Genomic DNA, 25322 nt, shown 5'->3' on the forward strand with positions numbered 1-25322 from the left:
CCTCTGCTCATCTCTGCGACGGAAAAGTGTTTCTCCGACAGGGAAACAGGGTCAGGCCGACCATTAATCATTCATATCTAAATTTGTGCAGCGCAAAGATTCAATTTTCTGCACTTTGTAGGGTCTTCTATTGGTTATATGGTTTTATTTATACATCAAAGCCCATACATTATTTATTTGTTTTTGAGCCATCTACATTTGATGCCATTTTCTTAAAGGAAAACCTTGTGAACCATACTGTCAAGTAAAGGAAAAACACAAGGGGAGCTCCCCACTGTTGTGGTGTAGCTGCAAAACTGTGACTATTTTAACGTTCACCAACACAGACAAAAAAAAACCGATTCATGAGCGACCAACTCTCTGTTACCAGTGCTCAGTAGACCTTGGTTATTTGGGAGGTTGAAACGAGAACTGTTGATATTTTGGGTTGCATGTTGGCCACGTGTCCTGCTGAGAACTGAATCTGTCTGCTTTTATAACCAAAATTGTTTTTGCTAGATCCTTGCCTCTCTTTGGCCTCTCCAGAGCCACAGATATCACTCCCACATCAATGCTCTATTTAAAGTCCATCAGTGTGCTGGGCTCTTCAACCAACTGTCGAGTTTCTACTCCCCATTTGTTGTGATAGTATTGTACTCATCGCGCTCCTCTCTGTTCACAGGCCACTACTGAGCAGAAGAAGCTGAGCCATGCTGGATCCAAGCCCTCCCTCTCTGAGAGCAGCGGCCGACTCCCTCAGATAGCCATGAACACCTGCAAGTACAATGGCGGGGTGGTGAGACCACTAGTTGGCAGCCTGGCGTCCTCGTCGCGCCGCAACCTCGCGGAGCTCGACTCGGAGACGCAGCCCTTGCAGACGCTGCACAGCTCTGGCCTGGAGGTGGTGGTGTCCAAGGGCAACGGCGGCGAAGACCCCAGCAAGGCGTCCAACGAGAGCTTGGTCAGGGAGGGCAGCGTGCGGGTCGGTGGCAGGGCGCCGCAAAAGAAGAATCGGGACATTGGCTACAGGCTTGGCCACAGGAGGGCGCTGTTCGAGAAGCGAAAGCGGCTCAGCGACTACGCGCTCATCTTCGGGATGTTTGGGATTGTTGTCATGGTGACGGAAACGGAACTGTCATGGGGGGTTTACACTAAGGTAGGTTGTGCATGTGCGTGATGAATGAGTGGGAGCTTTGTCTACTGTCACTGCTATTGTTAATGTTTGAGTTGTGTGGGGTTGGCAGCTGTCAGAATCATGAAGAGTGATTATTAGACTCTGACGTACATTATTTAACAAAGTGTTGGGAATAGTGCACAAATATATTGTGTGTCATGTGATTGGCATAATGAGTAAAAGTCTGCAAATTGGATTCCATCTCTTTAAATTTGTCTTTAAATACGGTTCGGTAACTAGTGGAAAATGTTTAGCCTTATCTCGCACCAGTCTGGTTGTATCTTTATTTAAATATATGTGTTTGTGAAGAGAAATAAACAAGTAGAGTTCAAGGGAAACATCGATAGAACAAAAGATGAGAATGAAGTTCCAGATTATTTAAATGTATTTGACTTTGAGTGGATCAGGGTAGAGACCACGCAGCAAGCTATAAGAACAAGTACGACCCTTGAGCAAGGACACCAGCAGGCGGTTTACACTTAAGGTCACGGTGACCAGGTCACCACCTGTTGACCTGTTGTTGTCCTTTTCTGTCAGCCACTCAGGTCCCTGCTGTGTCAGGGTATTTGGTGGAGGAATATTGAGCCCTCAGAGCCGCATCTACCACAGTATTTACTGGGCTGTTTGAATTGGAGCTGACACTGCATTACACTGCAGTTTGTGACAGGTCACAGAAGCTGCATCTGCTTATGAGTAAAAGCTGAACAGGGATGCAGGTGGTTGTGATGGCTTTAAGAGCTTGAGCCAACTAATTGTGTTTGATTGATGACTTGAAACATTACAAGAAGAACAACATATACACCTGATGTCTCATGGCATAATAACATTGGTATACAGCCAAGACAATAGCAAAAAATAATTTGTTTTACAAACAGGATTTATTTTAATTGGGTTGATGTTTGTGGGAATTGGCTTTTAGTTGAATATTAACTCTTGTTTTTGTTCTGTTTTTTGCTAATACACATCAGTGGTGGATAACGATAGATCAGAATATTCACTTCTACAAGTGCCGGCTCTAACTTTCCACTAATGTTCCAGCTCTGACATTATTTTTATTAACTTTTTGTCTTACACAAAACACAATATATTTATTTTCAGACTTTGGCTATGATTGGTTTCCATTTATTTCACCATTGTGTGGAAACTGATGTAGAGTCTTGTAACGTATCCTGTGACATACAGTAACACTACTACAAACTACTACTCCAGAGAACACATCTAAAAACATCTGCACAGACAAGTTGTAATATAATACAGAATCAGAGGCTGTATTATTAACACTTATCTCAGAATTGGAAGAGTAAGAGCATTTCATCCTCTTTACAGAATCTTACTATAAGGTAATGATTCTCTAAGATTAATATAAAGTCACCTTTATTTAAAGAGTAGGAATGGTCACATGGTGCTGCAGCTGTAAGAAGGAACCATTTTAAATTGTGCTTTTAAGAATGCTTTGACAAGAGTTTGAGAATCGCTCGACAAAAAGCTTTAAATTCATTATCTTTACTGTCAGAAATGTTGTCTGTCAGCTCTCAGATGTTGGGAGCAATGAAAGCTGTGGTGCGCTGTCGAAATATGTCAGTATTGATATGTATATGTGAATTGTTAGTTAGGACTAAAACATACAAAACACTGCTATAGGTTCCACTCACAAGGGATAGGAGTGGATTCCCCCCCCACTTGTGTTTAACAGTTGTTTGAATTTGTAAATGTATATTTGATTACGTGTGTGTGTGTGTGTGTGTGTGTGTGTGTGTGTGTGTGTGTGTGTGTGTGTGTGTGTGTGTGTGTGTGTGTGTGTTGCGGGCAATATAGTAAATCAGTGCGGTAATCTATAGGACGATTTATGGGGATTTAAAAAAGTCAATAGGTTTGTCTGAGTGTTACTGAGTGGGGTTCAGTCCATTCATCACGCTGACCTCAGCTGAAATGGACATGACCTCCCATCTCTGAGTGGCAGCGCGATGGGAGGTCACATCCGACAGTTAGCATGTGCCGCGGACGCTCACATCCCGACGCAGACACTTGAGGCTCTGCCTAGATTTTTCTTAGTCCTGAAGGAGGGAGACACTCTAACAGACGGTGAGCGCTGGGAGTGAAAAATCCTTGAACCTCTGGCAGGTGGATTAATTGGTTTACTCAATGTTATTTCACCTGGGACTTCTCAAAACAATTTCAGACATTAGAATGTCTTGCGAACATGTCGTCGACCTAAGGGGCAAAGCAATCTAGTTGATAGCTAAAAATACATTCTGTAATATGGACCATCGAAGGACGGAGTATGCTGAGCAGCTCTCACTGTCACCACACTGACAATTATGAGTGATATTTCCACTTGTTGTTTTTGTCATTTGTTTGTAGCTGTTATTATAATAACAACCCCATGATCGTTAACCCGCTGCAGAGCGGCGTTTTTACATCATGGTTGTTAAATTGATTTATCAAATGGCATTTTACCAACACAGGGGGTGGGGGAGCCTGAGTAGTACAGGTTCTCATTTCCTTGATCTATGGCCCCACTGTGCACATAGACACACACACAAACACTCACACACAGACACACACACACACAAGCCACATTAGCACCCAGCTGGTCTATTTATCATCAGCCACTCGCTGTGGTGGCCTTCCTGCTAATGCTAGTCTTGCCTTTTTTTGCACCTACCATTAAATGGAAAGTCCCCTGTTAGCGCCGCACTTTGATTAATTGGTAGTTTGGTTGGCGGGGAACAGTGTCCATGGATAATATGAGGCTACACCTGCAGCTGCATTGTTTAGTAACATCCTGACTGCAGCGTGTGTAAAACCCCATTAACTGGTCTCAAATAGAAGTTTAAAGTAATAAGTAGTGCGTGCGTGTTTGTGTGTGTTTGTGTGTGTGGTCTGCTACGTGTATGCACTGTTGTATAACAATGTTAAATGTGTTGTTTGGGGACATTTATGCGGCTCTTGTTCCTTTTTTAAATGTATACAATATGAAATGTTGAGTTCCAGTAAATACCCTCAGATTTCACTTCTACCTACGTTGCTTAACTACCTGATTTCACCTTGTTGCTAAGCAGTTACAAGACACCATTGCCATCTCCTGATGCTAAATATAGAAAATAGCTGAAATGCACATTGACAATGAATAGAAGGAGATCCTTTGTATTCCCATATATAAGTATGGATTGTATGTGATGATAAAGTGGGTTCATTGTTGCTGATATTCCTTCCTCTCTCTTTTTCTCTCACTGTAGGAATCTTCATACTCATTTGCACTGAAATGCCTTATCAGCCTTTCCACTGTTATATTGCTTGGTCTTATAATAATGTACCATGCCCGGGAAATCCAGGTGAGTCTGCCACAGAAAAAATGACTTTATTTGATTTATTTTACCAACAGCTTTTGGGATAGGGATGCTGATAATGATGGTAGCAATAATCATAATAATGAGGAAGAACTGAGCCCATGTTAAAGCACAGTTTTGTATTATTTGTATTGTGTGTGATCGTTTGTCCGTCTGTCCCAATTTTTGTCAACTCGATATCTCAAGATCGCTTTGAGGGAATGCCTTCCAATTTGGTGAAACCATTCACTTGGACTCACAGTTGAACTGATTAGATTCTGAATAGTCACTGGGACCTTACTCACCACGCGTTTGGTCTTCTTTGTGCAACAGCTCAGATCACCTTGTTTGGAATGTCTTCAAATTTGGAACAAATGTTCATTTAGACTCAAAGATGAAATGATCAGATTTTGGTGAGCAAAGTTAAAAGGACAGATCATTGAGCTCACACATGTTTAAGGCCTATTGAACATGATATCTCAAGTATTCCTGGAGGGAATTTGTTCAAAATTTGACCATTTGTCACTTCATTAGATTTCAAAGGTGATCAAAGGTCAAAGTGATTCGAGTCTGAGAGTCATTTATGGACTGAAATTGCACTGGTCGGCAGAGGCTAACAACCGCACAGCAGGAATTGTGGTTAAAGTCGTATATGATTTTACACAAAAGGATCATACGCATAAATTAATATTTGATTGAATGTTTTCCTTTGCAAAAAATTACTCAACATTCGTTCATAGTAATAGGTTTGTTTCTCTTCTCATTTTATGTCATATTTGTTCTTCAGTTTGATTTGAAGTTATTCTGGAGTGCATCCAATATTTAGCATTCAGTGTTCTTTATCTGTTTGGTCTCAGCTGCACCAAACTTATCACATTTTACTGCTACAAATTATACAAAATTGAGGCTTTCGGCATCATTTCTATTTTTCCCCTTTTACCCAATTTTAGCATGACCTTTGGTTAGAATTTCAAAATACCTGGCTCCCAACACAATTTTGAATGTGGCTGTAGAGGAAGTAAAAGGAAGTTCTAATACAAGTTCTTGGTGTTTGTTTGTTTTCTCTCAGCTGTTTATGGTCGACAATGGTGCGGACGATTGGAGGATAGCCATGACGTATGAGCGGATCTTCTTCATTGTGCTAGAGCTGCTGGTGTGTGCCATCCATCCCATACCAGGCCAGTACGTGTTCACCTGGACGGCGCGGCTGGCCTTCACCTACACGCCGTCAGTGGCCGACGCTGACGTGGACATCATCCTCTCCATCCCCATGTTCCTGAGACTCTACCTGATCGGCAGGGTCATGTTGCTCCACAGCAAGCTGTTCACGGACGCTTCGTCACGCAGCATCGGCGCCCTCAACAAGATCAACTTCAATACACGCTTTGTCATGAAGACCCTCATGACCATCTGTCCAGGAACTGTCCTGCTGGTTTTCAGTATATCCTCCTGGATCATTGCTGCATGGACTGTGCGCGTCTGCGAGAGGTAAACACAGGGTTGTCAATAATGGCCGAATAATGGATGATATGGAAACACTAAATCTCGGATGCACAATCACACGTTGTGGATTACTAGACACCCTTTCCTCCTTCACTCTTGTCACTGTTTTGTCCTGTGTTTCTCAGTGTTACCTTGTTTTCTGTCACTCATCTACGCTGGTGTGAAATCATCAGGATAGGCTACATGGCGATACTACACACAGGAAGGCAAACACAGACACTTACTACTCGGCTAAGTGTTTAGAAACACCCTGATCTACGTTTCATTAGCTCAGCAATCGCTCCGCTTCTCCCCGTTCTTTCGTTTCTACCGCTCTTTTAGATGTCTTGTCCATAATTCATGAGTGTCTAATTGTTTGTTTGCTGAGTGGTTTGTTTTGGTAATGCAGAGCAGCCCCCAGGATCCCCTAACCCGTTTTCTCCCCCAAAACTGCGCATCGGGCTTCGTCTCAAGGGGGCAGCAATGATTCTCAGTGAAAATGAAAGAGGCAGGGAGAAATGAAAAGCTTTTTTTTCCTGATTTGCATAGGGAAATGAGACATTAATGCCAGCTTTGATGTTTTAAAGTCATTTTTGCCTAGTTGGGGTGGGGAAGGGGACTTGAGTAGGGTGGGTGGAGTGGAAGATCCATAGCTGCAGTTCTTGTCAGGCCTGATATGCTCCTGTACATGTGCTGCACTGTGGAAGTTAAGCCTCGGCTCAGAGGAAGGCTTTGCTCTCACTCTCTCAGCCAGGACATTACCACAGATGCTCAGCGTCCTCCTGCAGCTCGCCTCGCCTGCTTTTGCTAAGTACCTCCCCTCCCTTCCTGCGCCTCTTCTTTTAACTACCCCGCCTCCCACTCCCACTCTCCCCAAGTTAACACCTGTCACTAACTTGACCCCACCCCTCGCACGTTCGACCCCGGATCTTCTCCAACCCTCAGCACCTCTTAACAGTTGAACGGTGGTGGGGGAACCCAACCAGCTGATCTTTGACACCAGCTCCACTTGAACACAGAGGCAGGGCAGTGAGGTGTAACAGACATCCGAGATCACCATTAACTATAGATTTACATCTGTTGCAAACAACACAATGGCCCGCTAACAGTTTGATTGCTGGCCTAATCCATACTACTATGTTTACGCTTAAAAATCCATCAACTCTGTTAAGGATACGCCTGATGTCAACACTTCTCCGGAGTTTTAGAGCAGCTAAACCAGAGACGTGGAGATGATAACCCTTTTTGACTTTGAGTCCGGGGCTGCATCTAGTCTGAATAATAACGTAGACACTCACAACTACTTGTTGATTGGGTCTTTCCGGTCACAACGTAGCTTTCACTGATTCTTCCAGAATACAACATGGATAATCAATCACAAGCATTACTGACCCTGTTGTGCAGTTAAATTCTGCTGTTTACGTATGGCAGATGAACTGTTAACAGAGATAAAACCAAAACGGAGCGAAAACTCTCGACCGAGATTGTTTTAGTCTGAAAAAAACGTTTTAAAACGTAGCGGTACGGATGTAGCCTCAGTAGTGTATCTGCAGTTAATGGCTACACTCTTTCCTATCATTCACAATCTTAAAGATGAATTGGCCATCGTCATGGTTTGGTCTTAACTAACTCAAGGCAGGAACTCCACATTGGATATCTGACCCTTAAATCCACAGCATGCTGGTGTCTGTTTCAAAATTTGAATGTAAACACATGATTAGATTAGAACCACAGAAACCTGGAGCAGAGCCGTGTTTCATTTGTTTGCTCACTCACACACACACACTCACACACACACACACACTTTCCATGAGCAGTGCATGCTATTAGGCCTTTAGTTTCAGATGAACAGCTGGGTGGATATGTGTTTGTGTGTGCTACTATGGATAGGTGCCAGCATGCACATGTAGGTATGAGTGCGTGCATGTGTGTGTGTGTGTGTGTTTGTATAATGTTTTGTTGTACTTTCTATTTCCCCACTATGCTGCTCCATAGGGAAACCATGTGAGTCCTCGTTCTCTAGCCGTGGAAAAAAAACAACTTACCATTTTGCACCGAGCTGGCGCCACTGCTGTCCCGAGTCGGGATTGGAGGGTCGGGGGGGGGGGTTGATAGCAGAGAGAAGGGGTGGCCCCTCAAAAACAATTAACCCTTGAGCCTTTCCAAACTCAGTATGGCAAAGGAGGATTAGGTAGGCCCTTTACCTGGCACCGTCCTTTTGCTAAGAAAACAGGCCTTTACTGGCTATAGGAGAACAGCAGAGACCCACGGTGGGAGCAGCACTTTGAAGCAAGCGTCTCTTTGCTAACTGTTGTGTGTCAGGCTGCTGGGACTGGAGGAGGAGGAGGAGGTGGTGGAGGAGGAGGAAGAGGAGGAAATCTGTGCTAAAATGGAACAGCTCCTTCAAGTCACCTTCACGTGTCTGCCAGAGGGCAATTTGTCGTCTCTCATTTTTTTCTCTCCCTCTTCTTATGCAATTGTTATAGATCTCTATTTCACAAAAAGTCCTTTTAGCAGCAGCTCCAAAGATTCGCCGAGGAGCAAGAGCCTCTCTGTTCTCTGTGTTCACACATTACCATCCCATTATGTGTTCCCCTTCACAAAATTAACTGAACAGTGTTGTAGTGGTTTTTCCCACAGACTCTTGTCGCTTCTCCTGCCACGATTTTGCTCTAGAAATGGTCTCCTGTAGCCAAACGAAGGTCTGAGTGTCCAAGAAGAGGACAGAGGTCAATGTAATCTTGGTCTGGGTTGTGTCTCAGTATCGAGCACAGCATTATTTTGGTCGGCAACTATTTGGTTATAGAGCGCTTCAAAGCTATGGAGGTAAATGAGGGCATTGCTTTCCATTGTTGTACAGTTTCTTAAATGGAGACACTCTTGAAGAAGGAGTCTGTTGTGCGCTGAAAGCAGTGTCTCCAGTTGTTGTTTACATCTATGAACCGAATGTCCTCATGCCCCTTCGTCCTCTCCTCTTGTAAACATCGAAACAGCATGAGAGTTTTCATGTTTACTTCAACCAATCCCATCATTTCAAGTAAAAAGTAAAAAGGGTGGTGGGGAAAAAGAGGCGCTTGTTTCCCAAAGTGCTGTGTGTGACTTTTTGTATCTTTTTTTTAAATGCGCCGTTACACTTTCACGGCTCCTGAGCCAATCGAAGGGCAGCACGATGTGAGATTGGACGAGCACGGAGTCCGCCTGGAAAATGCCTAGATGGGGGGAATGAAAGACACAGGCAGGGGGACGGAGAGGGATTGTGGGGTGGAGGTGGAGCTGGGAGGAATATTACAGTGGACAGATTTTGGTCACTGGTTCACTTTCCCTTCTTTCTGGACACACTCCATCTTCAGAGCTCACCCACTTCAGCTAAGCACCTTAACGTGGCTCTTTTGGCTTCTCCCTCAGTAACATAAGAGTCTCTCCCTCTCTCTCTAACTCCTGACTGATGGTTTCCTGATCTCATACTGTGGCCATCTAACGTGGCATGTCTTACAGTTTCTCCTCATCTTTCCCTACTATTGATTCCCTTTACCTTCCTTCATACATAAGAAGACAATCAGGCCAGAATTCAGTTACACACTTGCATGCATGCCTTGCCTGCCTCCTTGGTTTCTCGCTCTTTTTATCTCTTTAACTGTTATCTAATATCTCTTCCTCTCCCGCTCTAACTCTGTTACCTGAAACAAAACGCTGTTCGGAGGCGATGTGAAAATGCTGTTTCTCACCTCGCTCTCTCTCCAGGGAAGACCCCATAGGCTACGTTAAAAAATACAAGCTCTGCCAAAGTTTCGCTGCCTTTCCATGGTCGGCTACACCTACACCCAAAGTTTGACGTCCAGGTTGTGTCATCGCTTAAAAACAGTGCCAAACAAGAACAGACTGTCCGATCATCTAACCGGAGAAATACACAACTGGGAGACTTGAATGTTCTCACAAAAACCACAGGTTTACATAAAGTATTTAAGTAGATTTTACAGACTTGCTAACAACGCAAAAAAACACTGATTCATCACTGGAACGAAATCTGACCCTGTAGATCTTCCTTTTAGTAAATTCATATGAATACTATGAACTGTTTGTATAGATGCACTCCCTTACTCACTGTCAAACTAAGTGTCTTAAATACCTCTTACCTTTATCTTATCTTTAAAAATGAGCATCTCCTCAACAAAGATGAATAGATTTAATGCAAATGCATGTGACTTCAAGGACAGGCGGATTCTCTATGGTTTGATGACTTTACCTGATTACGTGACTTTAGACTATGCAGGCGTAGTATTGATTGTAGCCGATGGCAAAGTCATACACTGATCCCACGAAGCATGTTGACGATTGTGAAAGTGATAAATGTACCAGGATATGATCAGAATATGCAGGTTAATGAGCTGAGCCAGTAGTGTTCTTTTCTTAAAGAATAGGATGCTGTAGCTCAAAGTAAAACGTCCCCGTGTGTTACTGTTGTCATGAAGCCCTAGCAACCCATTTAGTTTCATGAATATGCTTTTCTTTCTGAAGGTTACAAAAAGCATACTGGAAGCCATACTAAATGTTGTATGAGTATTCCTCCCAGTTAATGAGAATCATTGCTCTCCTGTAGTGACTATAAAGAGCTGCCTTTAGTCTGTTTTAGGAAGATACTAATGTCCATCAACATGTAAGAAGACATAACAATTAGTTTTGATCAAGAACAATGTTCCAAACTGGTCTTTGATGATGTGAGATTTCCTCAATGGCAGAGAGGAGAAGATGTCTAATTGTCTATAGGATCAAGTCAATACCTTGAGTAGCAGTAAGCATCTGACTATTAGACTGCAGTGATTCTGACAACTAGCTTGTGAGTACTGCATCCCTTCAAGTTTGTATCTGTCAATCTAGCAATATTACAGCTACAATACATTTTATAGATGGGGACCAAAGTGCACTGACTAGGAATCTACAGTAGTCTAAAGGACTGCATTTGTTCAGCTCGGTTCAAGAGTTCCCCCTTAGCCAACTATCCCTGATCAACATGATCTCATCTGACTCTACCTCAGTCTCACTTCCAGGAAGAGATGTTTTAAAATGCCAAAAACACTCCTTCACCCTTTAAAATGTTTGTTGTGTTAAAGGGGAATTGTTGTATTTTTCAACCAGGGCCCTAGATTTATAATTGTGTGTGTGTGTAATTGAAGAGAACTTACAAAAACCCTGGCTGCTGCGACACAGAAGCAGTGGCTACATTGTGATCTCATGGGGCAACTGCGACAGTCTCGCAAGATTTGCTTTTTTTCCACGAACAGAGGCTCAAATTGTTATTCTGGATCTTAAGCAACATTACACATGTCTCGCTGAACAGGAAGTCAACAAGTCCTCTGACTTGGTCACACCGTGTTGTGTAGTGACTGAGGTATCGTCGGTGGCCACATCAACACCACCTACATTGAGCAGCAGCAGGTGCATTTTCATGGACTGTCCCATTTGCCCCATTAGATTACATTGTAAATGATGATGCTGAGTCCTGGCTGCCAATGGAGGCGATTTACTCCAAAGTAAGTATATGTATAAACTTAGTGCCCTGGTTGAAATGTGCCATAATTCCCATTTAGTATATGCAACTTCACAAGATGTCACCAAAGATATTGGTAGGTCCGGGGAACCGACAAATGGATCATATAATGGAATTCAAACTCAGGACTTATTTTTATACTTAAAGTATTAAAACACTTGGCTCCACATGTGCTTTGTTACTCATCTGCTAACCAAATCAGTGCTATAAAACCTTTATGCCCCGAAGGTTTATCTGACACCGTCAGGAAGTAACTGAAATGTGAAAACATTAAATAGTTAGAGCAGGAATTAAATGGGGCACATGATTGTAGGCACATTAATATTGGTAAACTTACAGGTAGCTAGCACAATATTGTGGGCAGTAGTACAGCAGACAATATACTTTTTAAGTGTACAGTTCCCTGGGAATACTGGATGCATGAAATAAAACTGTTCGATGGACTGGCAGTGGAGGTGGAATAGTAGGGAACCAAAATGTCTCCTGAAGAATGAGAACAGTTGTCACAGGTGAGGTTTTTATTTTCAGGCGTCTCCAGCCTAATTCAATCCAGTCAGAACATCTGAAATAGAATACTGGCTGTCTGATAACCTCACTGACATAACCCCAACCCAGTCTTGAAACCCTGAGATTAGGTTTTTTTGTGAATGATGCTTACTGTGCGGAGGCCTTGTAGACTAAGGACATCACAGCAGGTCATAGAAGGGGCCTAAATGAAGGGCCCAGCTTAAATGTTAAAGAGAAGTGTCACCAACCTTTGTCAGTGGCTTACGTTATCGTTTGCTTCCTTTGTATCCGAGTGCCTTGCAGGAAATCTCAATAGAAACACTCCTGTGGTGTTGGTGCCGTCACTGCATGTTCAGTTCAGTTGAAGCCTGGAAGTTTGCCTCCGCTGGCAAGACTGCAAGTCAGCAAATTAAAGCAGTTCTTTACTTCTGGATTCACATCTCATTTGTCTGACAGCAATACATTAGGCGTTGCTCATTATTAAAATGCAATCATTTTGCCATTGTCTTTTAATTGGCCAAAGTGCAATTGCATTACACCTTGTGACACTGCCGCTCCACCATGTTTGAATTCAGTTGGGGGGGGGGGGGGGGGGGGCCGTGACATTGATCACCTCATTTGGTCAAGTTGTGTTTTAAGAATTCATTCGTTGTTTAACTCAGGCATAAAGACAAGAGATGAGGAAGGCTGCAGATACACTCTCTGTCCTCTGCATGTACATTTGTAAAGCAATGAATGAAACAATGGAGGTACAACGCGACTTCATGTGGCGTATATGCTATAAGGAAATAATATTATACTATAGTTAAGACTTCAGTGTTCACAAAAACAAATAAATCGTGAGGTAACTCAACGTTGGTTTTTCCCAAAGTAAAAATTTCAAAGAAAGTCTACAGCAATGCCAACACCTCTGTGAGGCTGTACTTTGACACAATGGAGCTTTGAGCTAAATGCTAATGCCAGCATGTCACCATGCTAACAGTGTGTTATCTTGGTTGAGTGTGTTCGCATGCTTGTCAGGGTTCAGGCTCATTCATACTGCCTTAAAGTAGGCAATGAGATGCAGCCATTTCAAACGATGTAACCGTCACTACCCAAATCCTCCCATTTGCCTATTATGTTTGCATGAATGTTAAGCCATATATCCACTAGAGGGCAGCACCGAGTTGAGTTCTTAATTGATAAGAACAAACATTCCGACGGTTGAGAACGTTGTGATTACGAACTTCATAAGAAAAAGGCAAAAGCGGATATTTGTCTCTGTGACTTGGCAGAGTAACATCATATAGATGCCTGTGGTTTTTTACAGACTTGCCTCTCGAGTCTCTCCTCAAAGTTGTTGCGCCATTGTTGAAATTTCATCCTCGTGTCTTACGGTTGTGCCCCCCCACCCCATGATTTGTGGTAGTAGTGCTCTGTTCCATCTGTATCTGTAAGCTTTCAGCAAACGTACACAATTAACGGACAAAATGAGCATTCAGAATAAGCATTGGTTATATCGATAGCTCTTCAGGTGTTAAGACATAAATTAAAACATCAGAAACTAGAAAGAAATCACTGGAAAGTTTGATGATGGTGCTAGATGAAAAGTGGATGCAATATAGAAATTCATCCTGAGGGGAGCATGAATTTGTGTTATAAATTCCTTCCAGTAGATTAGATTTAGACACTTAACTTAAAACAGCAAATTTGAAAATGTGCTAGTGAGTGTCTTTGCAAATTTCATGGCATTTAATTTAACAGTTTAACCATGCTGCCAGTGTGACTAATAGTAACTTTCACGCTACATTCAAATTAAAACCTAACTTTTAGATTATTATAATTCTTGAAATAACGCCTGTTGATTTTAGCCCAGTGTAACTAAGTAGTATATATTTTTTTTATTTCTTGGAAACACATTACAAAACCCATTCATTTTATATGTGCAAAGTCAACTTTGAATGTGCTGCTGCCTGCCTGCTCGCTTGCTTTGCATATTGGCTGCGCTGTAAAAAACACTGTGGGGTTTGCACTTTTTTAATTAGGTCATCATCGTTTCTGAGTTGATACTGCTCATGTTTACTGCAACTAACACGCTACACCCCCCCCCCCCCCCCACACACACACACAAGGAGCATCCCAACCTATTTGTCCCCAAGTTTTCTCAGCCTGTGCTCAAACTCATTTGTATCAGCAAGACCTGCACTCGTAAATAACCTTCGTGAAAAATTGAAATGCAGGGAGAAGAGGGGAAGTGCTTCCGCTGGACGCAGGCGATAGCTGCAGAATTCTGAATGTGGAGTAAGACGCATGCTTTGCTGTGGCAGCTGACCGGTGATGGAGTGCAGAAAAAGACAGAAGTCAGGATGAGGCTCTCTGGTGGAGGTTTAAAATAGAACATCAGATCAATTTTTGCATCTATTTTTTCCCTACTTCTTACCAGATGTATATTTTGGTCACACAAACACTTTTTATTTGTGTGATGCCTCGGTCAGCTCTCTTCTAAGGAAGCATGCTGTGCCTCATTAAATCCAGACTGAGGCAAATAGTGTTTGTGGTTTCACTCGACAACAGGCTAAGGTGGCATAGGCCCCTCAGTCTTACTTTTTACTTCCTCTGTTAAAGAGAGACCTGCAAACCCCCCCCCCCCCCCCCCCCCGATTTTCCCAGCGAAGAGTTGATTCATTTAGAAAAAAGAGCTATGGTGCTGCTTCTCATAAGAACACTGTTTTACTTAAATTTGGAAGAGGTAGCTTAATGTTGCCGTTATTAAGCCTTTTGAGTGTATTGCATGGTTCAAACAAGGTATTTTATTTCAGGACATTTTTTAACAGCCTTGGTCTCTTCATATTGGCACCAGGCCTGATAATAAGTATTTAAAGTGACACCTCCATCTTTAAACTAATGACTGAAGAAGAACTTGGCACTTCATTTAAAAGCATTGTGGCTAAATGCAGTTGTGCTGCATTCATTGTACGAATTATCAGGTCCTGCATGAACAAAGGCGATTGTAATTTGATAATAGTGTGTATGGAGTTTTCTATCAAATATTATTGATTTGTGTGCGTGTGCAGAGGGAAGTGTGTGGCACGTTGGATTCATCATTACCATTCTGTTTGTTCAGAGCTTGTGTTTTCAGATTGGACTGGCTGGGAATCGTTTGTTAGTTCACATAAACAGAAAACAGTTTTATCCTTTTCTTTTACTGTGCAGGGCTGAAATCGATGTTGATCATTTGTAGTGAAGAAAGAGGCGACTCGTACCTTGTTGTTGTTGTTGACCTGTTTGGTTGCAGTTTTAGCCATGAGCACGTTGTCTTACTGGTGTGACGTTGTGTTAAGGTTGCCGTGCTCCTCTGACCCACCGCAGACAGAACGTGTCAGAGCTCGTTTGGGAATAAACAACACTATCATTGTATACGTCGGTGGATAAATAATGTCGTTTCTGAAACATGTGACCAGGGAAGTGATGCCAGGCTAATGCTTTCACTGCAGAGTGTGTGTCAGAGAGAATTTAACAGTGGGGGATAAAACTGTCTGTTCTGGACTCTATAGACCTCTTGTCCTGGAATTGGTTGAAAGTGGTGCCAGCTCTTCTCCATGCTATTCCAAAACTTGACACAGTATATTGAGAGCCTTAAAACGCTATTGATCAGCTCCCCATTTCAGCCTCTGTCTCTGTTCCACAGTAGAGAATTATAGAAATACGTGCATTCAAATATGGAAAAGTGTGCGTTAACAAAATTATTGCCACATTAGAAACACGAAAAACATAATTCAACAGAGTGCCTTCTCGTGATAAAGAACCACGCCTGCTCCGTCACCGTCAGGCATATTTAGGGCTTTCGTTTAGTCCAGAGAGAAAGCCACTGTAACACTTTGTTTACCTGAAGGCTGCAGCACATCTCTGTCTGCCTCCGAGACGTGACTCCCTCTCTGGACGCCTCGATGACAAGATGAGTGAAATTAACATAGCAGTCACTTGTAATTACAATATTTAGCCTGCTGATCAAGTTGAGCCCCCTGGCAGCCATCAAAGGGCAGCTGCTGACGTGTTGGGATGCAGGTAAAAGAGACAGGGGTGTCAAATTCAATGAGCTTCTTCCTCCGCTGATCATCCGGTCCTTCCCTTCTGTTTGAGAATGAGAAGACGTACAATCCCCCTCCACCTGGTGATAACTGCGGAATTTGTCCCAGGTGGATCCCCAACCCCCCCCCCCAGGTTTGCCCAGCTCTCCCCTGCTCTCAATATACTGGCTGTTGTAGCATGCAGGTTGCAGATATTCTTGATTCCTGCATGGTGTTGCACAGACTGCTTCTCTGCATGTCATTTATGAAGCTTGAATCCCACAGACTGCACACTGTTTTTTGTTTTGTCACTCTGAGGGAAGAGAAGTGGACTTTGAGCATGAATAGTAACTCAGGAGTGGGAGTTTTGAGACCTGCAGAAGGCATGATTCATGATATTCAATAACAGTGTCCTGTCTTGGAGGAGAAGGAGGAGCAGACGTCGCCACAAAACCACCCACCAAGGTTTTTTCTTCTTCTCTTTCTGGTGGAAAGATAAACTTTCATCGTCTGGCCCCGAGTGTTCCGGTCTGTACTCGTGCACTAATTAGAGGTGATTGCTCCAGCCATTTTAAGTCCACATGCTGGGCCACTGCTGGATAGTTTTAAAGTTGTTAACAATTCCTGATTGGCCCAGTGAGATCCCCTTCAGAGAGGACTCAGTAAAATCCTAAGAAATTACACTCCATCTCCTCTGTCTTGTCAGAAGGATGTTTCTGAGATGTTGTCTCAAAGTGTTTAATGAATATTTGATTCTAACTCCAAAATTAAATCTTATCTGATCTCCTCCTAGACAGCCCATTGGGAATAATCAGGCGAGTTGAATGAGGGTGGGTGGATGAGGCAGACTTGTCTCTGTGATGGATTTTTTTTTGGTCTTGCTGAAAAGGTATGGGAATGTCATCATCAATCCAGCTTTGCACTGTGTTTTTTTTTTATTTTTATGGAAATAGCTTTGCATATGCACAGCCGGCCTTTGGACCGACAACTCAAGCATGGCTGTCAAGCTATTTTCAGCCAACAACATGTTTGAAGTGATGATTTGCATTGCCAAACCTTTTTTTCCCCGTTGGGGCAGCGTAAACTCTGCAACAAATCGTGACCAATAAGTCAATTGTTAGTTGGATTGAACTCAGCAGTGTGTGCATCTGTGGATGCACTGACATGACATTTGTTGGGTTGTGACATTCAAATCAAGTCTGACCTGCGGAGCTCTTTATCCAGTCACTTACAGCGACGTGGCTCGTCTCTTTGCCATTTCAGACGCTCTCTGAAAATCCAAATTTCTATGCTAATGTAAACAAGTGAACATGAAACATGTTGTCAGTGGTTCTGATCCCCCAGTTTGAAATCATTGCATCAATTTCTTTAACTAACACTATTTTTTTGCTACATTCCATTTTACGTTTTTTACCCATTCAACACATCTCTCCATTAAACTGTCTCACATATAAAAAAAGACATAAAGGCAAAGAACAATAGACATGAAGTGTAGCGTACACTGAATACATTTTTTTCTTCAGTTTACTTCCTCAGAATGGACTTTGTTGCTTTAAACTCGGGTGTAGCACCCTGTGCCATGAATTCTTCTTCCTCAGCGATCTTCACCTCCTCCACCCACCACCTCTGTTTGGTTCACACAGCACCACGTCATCCTCCAGCATGCTCGCGTTCACCAGAACGTGTGCAGTCCCTCTCTGACTGTGTGTCCCCCACTTCTGCTTATCTATCTATCATCACCTCAGGTATCATGACAAACAGGAAGTGACGAGTAACTTCCTGGGAGCCATGTGGCTCATCTCGATTACCTTCCTCTCCATTGGCTACGGGGACATGGTACCGCACACGTACTGTGGGAAAGGCGTGTGTCTGCTTACAGGGATCATGGTGGGTCCCTCTCCTCCTCGCTCATATAAATGCACGACATTCTCGCATGACAAACCTCAGCTCCATGTACTATACAACATGTCACACAAAACAAGAACGCAACTTTCCGCTCATTCTTTGTGTAGTTTTATAGATATTCTAAATATGTAAGGATTCTAAACAGTTTGTGATCAGCAGTCATGTTTAAAAGAGGATGCATTAGAAAGATTGAGTTTGTTTGGTTGTCAATTTCTTATTTGTATTAATGCAATAAGGATAACAAATCTATGAGTATTAGGCCCCTATTAAAGACAGAATTCTTATATAATATCACAAGAATAAAGGTGTTTATTAATGAGAATCATAAAAATGAAATGATAATAAAATCGTAATTTACTGAAAAAAAGTAATTACATTACAATTATTTAATTGAGATTTTAAGAGAGACTAGTCATAATATCACAAGAACAAAATTGAAATTTTATGAGGACAAATTCATAATATTACAAGATTATAGCTTGAAGAAATAAACTCATAATATTACAAAAATGAAGCCATAATCTTATGAGAAAAATGTCACAGTATTATAGAATAAAGAAATAAAACCATTTCACATAATTCAACAAAGTTTCACTCCTTCTGGCTCCAAAACCTTGAACCAGTCTAATCGTTTTTGAGAAACTACGAAACCCTTTTGAATATCATTCAGATGTAACCAACGATAACTCTACAGTCGACCAGGACCAAACATTTCCTCCACAAAAGAGGCAACTTCCTCGAAATCTGTGGTTCTTTCTTCAGAACAGACACAGTTTCTAACTCGATAAGTCCTGATACTTATGATAATGTGCTGCCGATGAGCCAAATATTCTGTATTTTGTTATAAGTGATAACTTTACGAAAGTACAACATCTAACCATGTTCTCCATTACAACACAGGCGCAAGGCAGAACCTCTGATATTCCCCTTTAAAATGACACATGACCTAAAGTTATACTATATCCCTTTTTAAATACATACTCTGTGCATAGACTGTGTGTTTGACCATGTCTTTGTGCAACAGGGAGCCGGTTGCACTGCGCTGGTGGTTGCAGTTGTAGCCAGGAAGCTGGAGCTGACCAAGGCCGAGAAGCACGTCCACAACTTCATGATGGACACACAACTCTGCAAACGAGTGAGTCACTGCATGTTCCTGCGTTCTGAGGGACTGATATGTTACTGTTTTTTACTACAAGGTCTCCTCAGAACTAAAACTACTGGAACTTTCACATAATCTTAGACGAGCTGAACATTTTTATATTTTTTTAATGTAGATCTAAAACCCACCTATTTAGTCTGGCTCTGATGTAGTGTTTTCAAATTTTGTGGATAAATATTTATATTTTACTTATATTTATTTGTATCGTTATACTTTACTCTGTTTTGTTTTACTAAAATGTTAGTGTTGATTATAATATATATATTAATTTATTGATGTTTTTATTTTCTATTCAACATCCCATGTTTTGTCAATCAACTGTGATGCTCTTTGAATTCCATTTGATTTGTTTGAAAGGTGCTATATAAATACAGTTTGATTGATAGATTGAACCGTCCGGAGCTAAAATCTTCAAATTAGAAATTTAAGATTAAATATAACATTTTGTTCGAAATTTTCAGACACTTATCCCTTTTATCAAATTAATTATCTTTAAAAATTGTGTGACCTATTTTCGACCCATTATGAACCCTGACTTGGGGGAAATCTGCTACAATGATGCCAATTTACATTTATAAATATGTATATGTCCTGTATTGATACTATTAACAATATATTATATTGTCAGGGCTGTAAATTCTCCCTCAGTTTAAGGTCCACTTCTCTCCCAATTTTATAGACTTTAAAATTTGTGTAGACTGAAATATTTACAATTTAGAAGGTTTACAGCTTTTTTTGTTTTTTTTGATTTCTCACTTTCTTTCTGGATTGAATATTGTACCACTTCATTTAACTCCTGTTGTATTTCATGGTATTGTTACGGTGCATGTGACCTTACACTGTCTTTGCAGTGTTAACATTTAGTCTTGTCTTCAACCCCCGCCTCACAGGTAAAGAACACAGCTGCCAATGTACTCAGGGAAACATGGCTCATCTACAAACACACCAAGTTGGTCAAAAAGATAGATCACGCCAAGGTGCGGAAACACCAGCGCAAGTTTCTCCAAGCCATTCACCAGTAAGTCTTGCACCCTGTTTTCTCTGTGAATCTGATGTCAAATTAAACGTGGAACAGAAAACGTGTGAGTTGTTCATCAGTAACCACCGAGGAGAATCTATCTTATAGAACGCAATCTACAATATGTCATTGAAAGAAACCTATTGAGATGTTCTTCCCATGTGACAGTCTTTAATCTTTAATGCTTTTTGAGGTAAGAACTATTTTATCTGTTGTTAATAGTCATGTTGCTATTAAACTAATAAAATGTTGTAGTAGCTCTAAGTATTTGGTAGTATCGCCTCTATCGTTTGTTACAATCGACTCCTACAGTACAATTTCTTTGATTGTTATGCCCAAAATCACACATGTACACATGTACACACACACACACACTTCGATCTAGTGTAATGGTCCTTCCTCTTCCCCCTCCCTGTCCCCCTCTCCCTCCGATCCCCTCTGACCCCGTGCTTACAGTGACAAGTGTAATGGTTCCACTCGTTTCGTGAATGTTGTGAGGTTAAAACTCTGTACTGTGTTCTGTCTTTGTTTTGCTCTATCACCGCAGAGCTCAAAAGTAAGTTGAGTCTTCTATGTATCCTCCTCCTACTGTTTCCTCTACATCCTCCTCCTCCTCCTCTCTCCATGTCTGCGTTTGACATGCATGAACCAAAAAAAAAAAGCGTATGTTACCACAAAAAAAGAAAGACAGAAAGTCCTGGATGCTGGATTGTTTTGAGTTCCTATGATTTAAATTTTGTTTTACTTCAGTGTTCCATTTACTTCCCTCTCCCTCCCATCCCCCTTCGTACTGAATGAAACAGACACAAGCATCAACATTTTGCCACCAGTGTCAGTAGATGTTGAGGGTTGTCTGGAGAGAACGTGTGAAAGAGAAAAAACAGCATCATGCGCTGAGCTTGAAGCTTTGTTGGCCCGGCCAGCGGTTCATGATCATCTACAGTGTACTGTACACATGATTAATATAGCTGCTATGGAGGCTATATTAACCTCCATCAACAGAACTCATCCTGCACTCCTGATGGTCTCTGTGATGATGTGAACACACACACTGTAATGCACTGTAGTTCCACTGAGGTTGAAATGTCTGCTGTTCTTGTATCGTATTGATTTTTGCTTTATATTCCATTTCTTACATGAGATCAAACACCAAAACGTGCATGTGCCATTGATGACATAGCCCGAAACGTGTAGGCTGTAGGTTTAAAATCGCACGAATAATATTTTACACTTTTAGCACTTTTAGCCCCAATTCCTCGACAGACATAAGGGATAAGAAAGGCCGAGCAAACACACACACACACACACACACAGACACACACACACACACACACACATAGCAGCTGAGACAGTTTCCCACAGCGATGCAGCCATAAGCGAGCTGTCTCACTCTGTTCTGATATACTGATTTGCACATGAATAAATGCCCTTGAATGTCATCCTGTCTCATAATTTGTAGAACAGGGAAAATTCTTCCTCTCACCCACCCAGATGCGTGATGCCGCCGCTAACAATGCCACATTACTCACATTCAGCGTTAGGAGTTCATACGCCCGCATAATGTATTTGATTAGAGATAAGGAGGCACAATGTTGAGGCGTCGTAAAAATACGTCCAATGTATCACCCCGCAAGTTATTTGAGATGTCTATGTTGCAGTGTGTTCAACGGTGTCATTAGATGGTTTATTTCTGGCAATCCTTTATCTGCGACACTCGCACACACAAACACACTCAAACACACTCAAACACACTCAAACACACACACACACACAAAGGGCAGCACTCAAAGACACATTTCATTGTGCACAGTCACTCACTGTCACTGCACGCTTACTGAATGACCAGTGTGTATTTATATAAAGTGTGCAGCACTGACAAAAGGGCATGTCATCTCTCTTCCATTTTTTAATGTCTTACTTTTGGGTGGAACGACATGCGAATGTTTTAATTTGAAACATGAATTTTGAGGTTTTCTCCTGTGGAAGCATTTTACGCTCTTGCTGGGAAAAGAAAACATTCTTTGTCATCGTAATCTTTAGTTCTTTTGGGGCATTATATTGAGACTTTGTTCTTCCTATTTAAAAACAGATTCTTTCTAGTTTGTTACAAGAGCATCTCTTTGTATCAAGGCTGCAGTGAAACATAAGAGAATTGCTGCTGAAAGCCTCGAACCATTATCAGACAAAGGTCTTGTTATAAAGATACTTTTTTGTGAGTGTAGTATGCTTCCACAATTTTGCATGTTTTGGTTTTTATTGCATTGACGAAGACCAGGAATGCCTCTCTATATATATACATATATACACATTATGTATATACATATAGATATGTAAATTGCAATCATTTATGATGCATGCAGGCTGTCTTCTCTTCACCATGTCATCAGTGAGAGATCCCTCCTGATAAACAATGTGTCGTTCTTCCTCCTCCTTTCTTCCCTGTTGGCCTCCTCTGTCCCCTCAAACAACCTCTCTCTCTCTCTCTCTCTCTCTCTCTCTCTCTCTCTCTCTCTCTCTCTCTCTCTTTCTCTCTCCCTCCCTCTCTCCCCTCTGTCCCCTCAAACAATCCCTCTCTCCCTCTCTCCCCTCTGTCCCCTCAAACAATCTCTCTCTCTCCCTCTCTCCCTCATTCCCTCTCTCTCCTCTGTCCCCTTAAACAACCCCTCTCTCTTTCTCTCTCTCTCTCCCTCTCTCTCCCTCTCTCTCTCTCTCTCTCTCTCTCTCTCTCTCTCTCTCTCTCTCTCTCTCTCTCTCTCTCTCTCTCTCTGCTCCTCTCCTCCACCTCCCCTTCACCTTATTCTACTCTTCCTTTCCTCCTCCCCTCTCAATCTCTTCCCCCCTTCCCCCCTCCTTCTCTTGCCTTTGTAAGACTACGCAGTGTTAAGATGGAGCAGAGGAAACTCAATGACCAGGCCAACACCTTGGTGGACCTGGCAAAGGTAAGCCCGTCTCGCCTCAGAAAAATTCAACATAATCATCACATCTTTTGGAATGATTGAAATCTTTGTCTTTAGCAGGTCTAATAGATATTGTTGCACTGAAAAAAAGGAAACTGTTAAACCAAACCTGTTCAAATTAAAGTTAACAATTTACAATAACACTTTAATGTGAAAAAACTTAATGCATTTGTGTGTCACCAATTGAAGTATTTTGTGTAACGTAAATGGTGCTTTCTGGTGTCACATATAATCTGATATATAGTAGGAAATTGTCCTGTAAAAAGGGACAATTTCAGACTTTCTATTAAGTTTGAAGCGCAACCCTTAAACTAAAGTACCACTTTAGTCCATTTTATGTTCACTGTTTCCCTTCTTTGAGACCTAATATGTCCTTTTACATTATACATTTGCAACGGTGAATTTGAAAGTATTACATTACTGAATTTCTTGGCAAGTTACAGCAACCAACCTGAAACTATTGGCACGACCCATTGTTCCATACTTGTGATCTGAATTTAGCATCACCCTTAAATTTGTCACATCCGAGTGCTCATGTGAATATAATCTGTAAGGTTTTGGGTTTGTCAAATGCCAGTGAATATACACATCATTTATAAAGGAGTTCTAAAATACTTCGATAGTGTCTCAGTCTGTTAAAGAATGCAGCAGGAAATTGTCTGGGCCAGACAGGACAATGCACAAGCATGAGGGATAACTTCCACTGTGAAATCCCATGTTTACAGCACATCGACACCGACGTCCGTTCTTATAACAAAAAAGCTCTCAAGGGAGCTGGCAGGAAATGTTCCTGACAATATCTGGAGCAACTGGTTCGGACATGTCTCAGCTAAGCCCAAGTCCTGCTGCAAGACTACCTGCTCACTCTGAGTAACTTGACCCCAACATACTGTACATGCATTGTAAACAGTATGTGGCTGTATAGACGTGTGACTACAGTCATGGCTCAGCAGCTTGGGTCCGGCTGTATAGATGTCAGATAACCCACCAGCCCAGAAGCAGAGAGGGGAGGGGGGGGGGGGGGGGTTCAAAGGGACGTGCATGACCGCAGTCTCATTTGATGTGGATGACATTTGCACTCCAGTGTGTATTTTAAAAGGTTCTAAGGCCAACTCCTTTAATGTGTGCTTACTTGCCCTTACGCTGCTTGATGGTCAGATCCATCTGTGTTCACCCTTCACTCGTTCAATGCCACTTTCTCGAGCCTCATAGAGAAGCAAACCTTTGATTTCTGTCCTATATACATACAAATCATTTCATTTTGAGGTGCACAAATGCCCGAAGCTGGTATGCAAATATTAAAACGATTGTAACATCTACCTCACAATGTCTACATAAAGAATAGAATAGAATTTAGTACCTTAGGTTGTTATAATACATGAAACTGTCAAAGAATTAAACATACAGTAGTGGAGCACATATATTAACATTGAACCAACTGCATCTACGGCTGGAACAATAAATGCCTGAGTAATAAAGACACTTTTCATTACGTGAATGAGTTGTGTCAAGCAAACACATTAAGCGCTGAGGACCTTCTCGGGCTATAAATGGACCGGAGAAGCTGCTTGTTAAATCAGTGGGAAGATAAAATCTATGCTGACTTGCTGAAACTGTGCAGCTCCCCTGCACCCTGCTTCCTGTCATTATTTCTTTCTCTTCAGGCTGAGTAAGTCAGATTTTAAATGTCTGCTTATGTAATCCACAATGAGCTATTACATGAAAGTTTCGTAAGCATACTGTATCTTTGGTTAATTCCGTTCCCTGCATCTCCCCATGTGGATATTAAGTTGTAATACAGCCTTGTTTTCTTTTTCTTGTCTGGTCGTCCTCTAAGCACATTTGTTTTCTCTCCTCCATTAGACCCAGAATGTGATGTACGACCTGGTGTCAGAGCTGCAGGAGCGCAGTGAGGAGCTGGACAAGCGCATCGGCACATTGGAGGAGAAGCTGGACTCGGTGACGGGCAGCCTGCAGGCGCTGCCGTGCCTCATCTCCCAAGCCATAACCCAGCAGCAGCAGGAATTCCTGGACGGCTTTGTTCACCGCTTTCGGCCGGCCTCGCTAGCCTCTGAGCGCTCCGAGCGCTCGGAACGATCCTGGACTTCCACCGCCCGCAGGAGGCGCTCGCCCTCCACAGCACCACACACCTCCTCAGATAGTGGATAACCTTGACGAATCACCTCTGAGCCCCTCTTTACCAAACCAACTTGTCACCACA

At 42.1% G+C, this 25322-nt stretch overlaps 1 protein-coding gene across 1 annotated transcript; it reads left to right on the plus strand.

Moving 5' to 3' along the window:
* Positions 1-742: 742 nt before the first annotated feature.
* On the plus strand, positions 743-25270 carry kcnn1a (potassium intermediate/small conductance calcium-activated channel, subfamily N, member 1a). The gene is made up of 8 exons (XM_061084836.1): positions 743-1135; positions 4393-4488; positions 5552-5970; positions 17808-17949; positions 18992-19102; positions 20017-20144; positions 23014-23083; positions 24965-25270. Exons 1-8 carry the CDS (start codon positions 746-748, stop codon positions 25268-25270), a joined length of 1662 nt encoding a protein of 553 aa, XP_060940819.1. The 5' UTR covers positions 743-745.
* Positions 25271-25322: the final 52 nt, after the last annotated feature.

This window comes from Limanda limanda, chromosome 13 (assembly GCF_963576545.1).
Source record: "Limanda limanda chromosome 13, fLimLim1.1, whole genome shotgun sequence".
Lineage (NCBI taxonomy): Eukaryota > Metazoa > Chordata > Actinopteri > Pleuronectiformes > Pleuronectidae > Limanda > Limanda limanda.